The sequence below is a fragment of the Sinocyclocheilus rhinocerous genome, unplaced genomic scaffold, assembly GCF_001515625.1.
Source record: "Sinocyclocheilus rhinocerous isolate Xijiao unplaced genomic scaffold, SAMN03320098_v1.1 scaffold720, whole genome shotgun sequence".
Classification (NCBI taxonomy): Eukaryota; Metazoa; Chordata; class Actinopteri; order Cypriniformes; family Cyprinidae; genus Sinocyclocheilus; species Sinocyclocheilus rhinocerous.
In genome coordinates, this window is record NW_015653468.1 from 16,895 (window position 1) to 20,470 (window position 3,576).

The window sequence follows — 3,576 nt, forward strand, 5'->3', positions numbered from 1 at the left end:
TAGAATGCACTGAAAAAAAAATACAATTATGTTATACAAAGATCAAAAATACTATTAGAAACCCTTGTTATAAATGGTACACTATATTAATAAACTGCTGTTGACATTTTACATGTAAGTACAAAATCTTGGTGAGGTAGTTCCCTCTGAAGTCACTTTAAATGGTAAAATACTGAATAGACATCACTTAATTCTTTTCCATTTGTTGGTAATTATTTACAATACAGCAAATCTAAGCTCCTTACTTCATTAAAATGGAATTCCTTTGGTAAACATAACTGTCAGAAATGTGCAGTCCTGCAAGTAAAGCTTTTTTATTAAGAACATTCATACGTGCTATATTCCACCGTGGACCCTTTGTTTGTTTGACATAAACCTCTCCCTTTCCCCTTTGCTCACCCAGGATGTTTTGGAGAAGGTGAAATTTGTATGGAGCTGAAGAGAGGCACCCATAGGATATATTTTTTTTTCCCTCCAGTGTGTGTTCCCCTTACTAGGGGTGTAAACATTGAAAGGGCACCTCATACAGAAGAATAGCCTGCGGTCACACTTTACATTACAGCGTTCATGCTACGCACTAATAAGCAACACTGCTTTATGGAGCTGCTGGAAATGTACTTAATATTAGTAATGTAACATCTGTAACATGGACCCTGCAATGTAAAATGCCCAGCTCTGTCAGTGGGGTTGGAGATAATTTGGCCGATTATGAAGTTATGCTGACAACATTAACGCGCAACAGAGCCTCTATTGTGTTGCTCTGCGCGTCCGTGCTGGCAAATGTCAGGAAATTGCGGAGTGGACTTTCAAGAGAGAGCGGAATGGGACTAAAGTTAATAAATGCAGACATGTGGAACATTCTTTAAAATCGCTTAATGGCAAAATAAACTTTGGTTTAAAGACAAAAACGAGGTGCAAGCTTAGCTTACAGTAAAGAAAATACTTGAGTTGAACAGAAGAGTAACTCCTCTGGTGCCAACATTCACGTTTTTCCAATTTAAAGAAAAATAACATCTTATTTCACACAAAACGTGACTATGAATCGTGAATAAACATCTAAAACCTATGCGTGAAAAGGAAAAAAAAATAGCTTTTTATGAATAAAGTATGCAATAAACTATGGAAATAAAGTATCTATAAAAATATAAGAGATTTTTTTTTTCGTTTAACAAAACATTGATATCATCTTATTTGTTTGCCTAGTAGTTAAGTCTCGGAAAGCCAGTCAATCAGAACAGTAATCTGAAAGAAATTGTTCAGTGCAATACATGTAAGTCTATAGGAGTCTTTTTAGAAGATTTTCACTCGCTTACCACCCACAGCTCTGCCTCCCCTCAGCACTCTCTGGGCAGGCTGGTCTTTGGAGAGAGGGCAGTATTTTATAGTATGCGCGTTGTCCCCGTTGGCACTGCATAGGGGGCATGTGTACGCCCGCAGGATCGGGCACACCACCCTCCCATCCGGGGTTTTCAGGACGTGCGAGCCGTACACCTCCTCCGGCGCGCCGTTATTCCGACAGAAGACGCAGATCTTGGGCTCCTGCTTATTGCGCGCCACCGGTTTCCTCATCTTCCTCTCCACGCCGAACAGATCGAATCCTGCGAAGCTCCCGCCGATGCCCATCTCCCGCTCCTGGGAGGAGTGCAGCAGCCCTCCCGTTCCCTGGTTCTGGTTCTGGAAGGGGCTCAGGATGGAGAAGCGCTCCTTCAGGTCCAGGATGGAGATGGGTGCGGGCGGGGGGCAGCAGCAGGAGTCCAGGTGTCCTCCGCTGTCGCCGTCGCCGCCGGCCGCGATTACGCACGGGCACGGAGGGCTGTCGTCCAAGCCCAGGGTGGCTTTCAGGGACTCCGTGATGGAGTTGGGACTCTGGGGGACGCTATGCTGGTTGTTCTTGGTGACCAGCGTGGAGAGGCCGAGATAGTCATTCCAAAAATTGAAGGTGTAATCGTAGGGCGTGCGCGCGCTCAAGTAGTTGTGGTTCAGAAAATCCATGTCTTCTTCGCTCAGCCAAGACGCTTCTCAAAAACAAACAAATGCGAACCGCGTATATTCCGTCAGGTTGCTTTCTGTCTGCTCACCGGGGTCGTAACTGTGCTCAAGTCCGGTGCGTTTCTTGGGTATGTGAGTCTGAAGAACAGGCATCTGGTTATAAGGCTCCAGGAGAGGCAGGAGGAGGGCGGGGCTCTTTTTCAAACCAAGCTTCTGAGCAGCAGATCCACAGCGTGTTTTCTTCCTGCACGACCAGCGACTGTTCACTGCAGTGGAATGATACCAGGCACTGCTTTGTGATGGCAAAACACACCAAGAAGTGCTCGTTAGTGAGAGATTACGCTTTATTCGTATCACATATTTTCCCTTTCTTTCTTAATTCTAAGGGTCAATGACGCATAATCATGTCCAAGAGGTTTTTATTTATTTTATTTTTGTTTACTCCAAACACAGTTGTGTTCGAATAAGTTCTTGATACTTAGAAAAGTAATCTTGCATGTTGGTTGCATGCATTTTCAACAACATTTTGATTCAGTCAGTGACTCAAAAATGTTTTAGAAATGTTAAAATACTTTAATTGCATTAAAAAAACAACAACAACAAAACTTAATAATATTGACACACATTGGTGGGGGCCTAAAAGGGTCTTCTCTGTTGTATGGTTTTCTTGTCACGTGACAACAAAATGGCGTCATGCATACTTGTTGTGCCACACTGACTTTGACAAAATCTTCTTAAAAATGTAATTATATTTAATAATACTACTACTAATAAAATAATATGCGAAACCTGTATATAGAGCGGGGAAAAGGTTTTGCATACTATTTTAATAAAAAATATTTCAAAACTAAGCATAAACATTACTTTTCATTTTTTAACATGCCAACAAAGCTACGTTAATCTTAAAAGTAAAAGTGTTTCAAATCATGGCTGCATAATGTGAGCAGATTCAGCTCTCGTTCAACTATCAAATGCTCCTCTGGCAAAATATGAAGGGAAAATGCATTGCAGTCTATTCACCGATGAGACATTATTACATCGGATTTCCTCTCTCGCCTCAGTGTCATCTCACAGTCACAGTAGCTTCTTTCTTTGGTGCGAGATACTGGGCTTTGTGTGCACTGGCGAGGCTTTACAGTGCAGAGAGGGGAGCTGCAGTTTGTATGTGTTCAGGATTACGTGACGCGATCAGATTACACGTGTGTTATTAGAAACAGAGGGTCTTGGGCGCACATGGGCTCTTTGTTCTTTGAAAACATGCCATGCACGCACCTGCAGGCCAGAGACATGGAGTCGATTTTACTGTTGATTAGCATGTTTTTCTTTGACATTTCACTTTTTTAATTTGAATGATATTAACAAGTTATTGAATTATATTATTATGTTCCTTTTTCTGTAAAGCTGCTTTGAAACTATGTATTGTGAAAAGCACTAAACAAATAAACTCGAATTGAAATATGACTTTAAGGAATACTAGTAATAGAGGTAACACTTTACAGTAAGGTCCCATTAGTTAATGTTAGTTAATGCATTAATGTGAGCAGATTCATTAACTAACAGCAGTTAATGAGCAGTTAATGCATTAAC

At 41.4% G+C, this 3,576-nt stretch overlaps 1 protein-coding gene across 1 annotated transcript; it reads right to left on the minus strand.

Annotated features, from left to right (window-relative positions):
• Positions 1–470: 470 nt before the first annotated feature.
• Positions 471–2,241, minus strand: LOC107716028 (nanos homolog 1-like). The gene has a single exon (XM_016522341.1). It carries the CDS (start codon positions 1,990–1,992, stop codon positions 1,291–1,293), a length of 702 nt encoding a protein of 233 aa, XP_016377827.1. The 5' UTR covers positions 1,993–2,241; the 3' UTR covers positions 471–1,290.
• Positions 2,242–3,576: the final 1,335 nt, after the last annotated feature.

What these genes read in the sequence shown, in the direction of transcription:
- LOC107716028 (XM_016522341.1), bottom strand. Translation starts at nt 1,992, where the DNA reads ATGGATTTTCTGAACCACAACTACTTGAGCGCGCGCACGCCCTACGAT.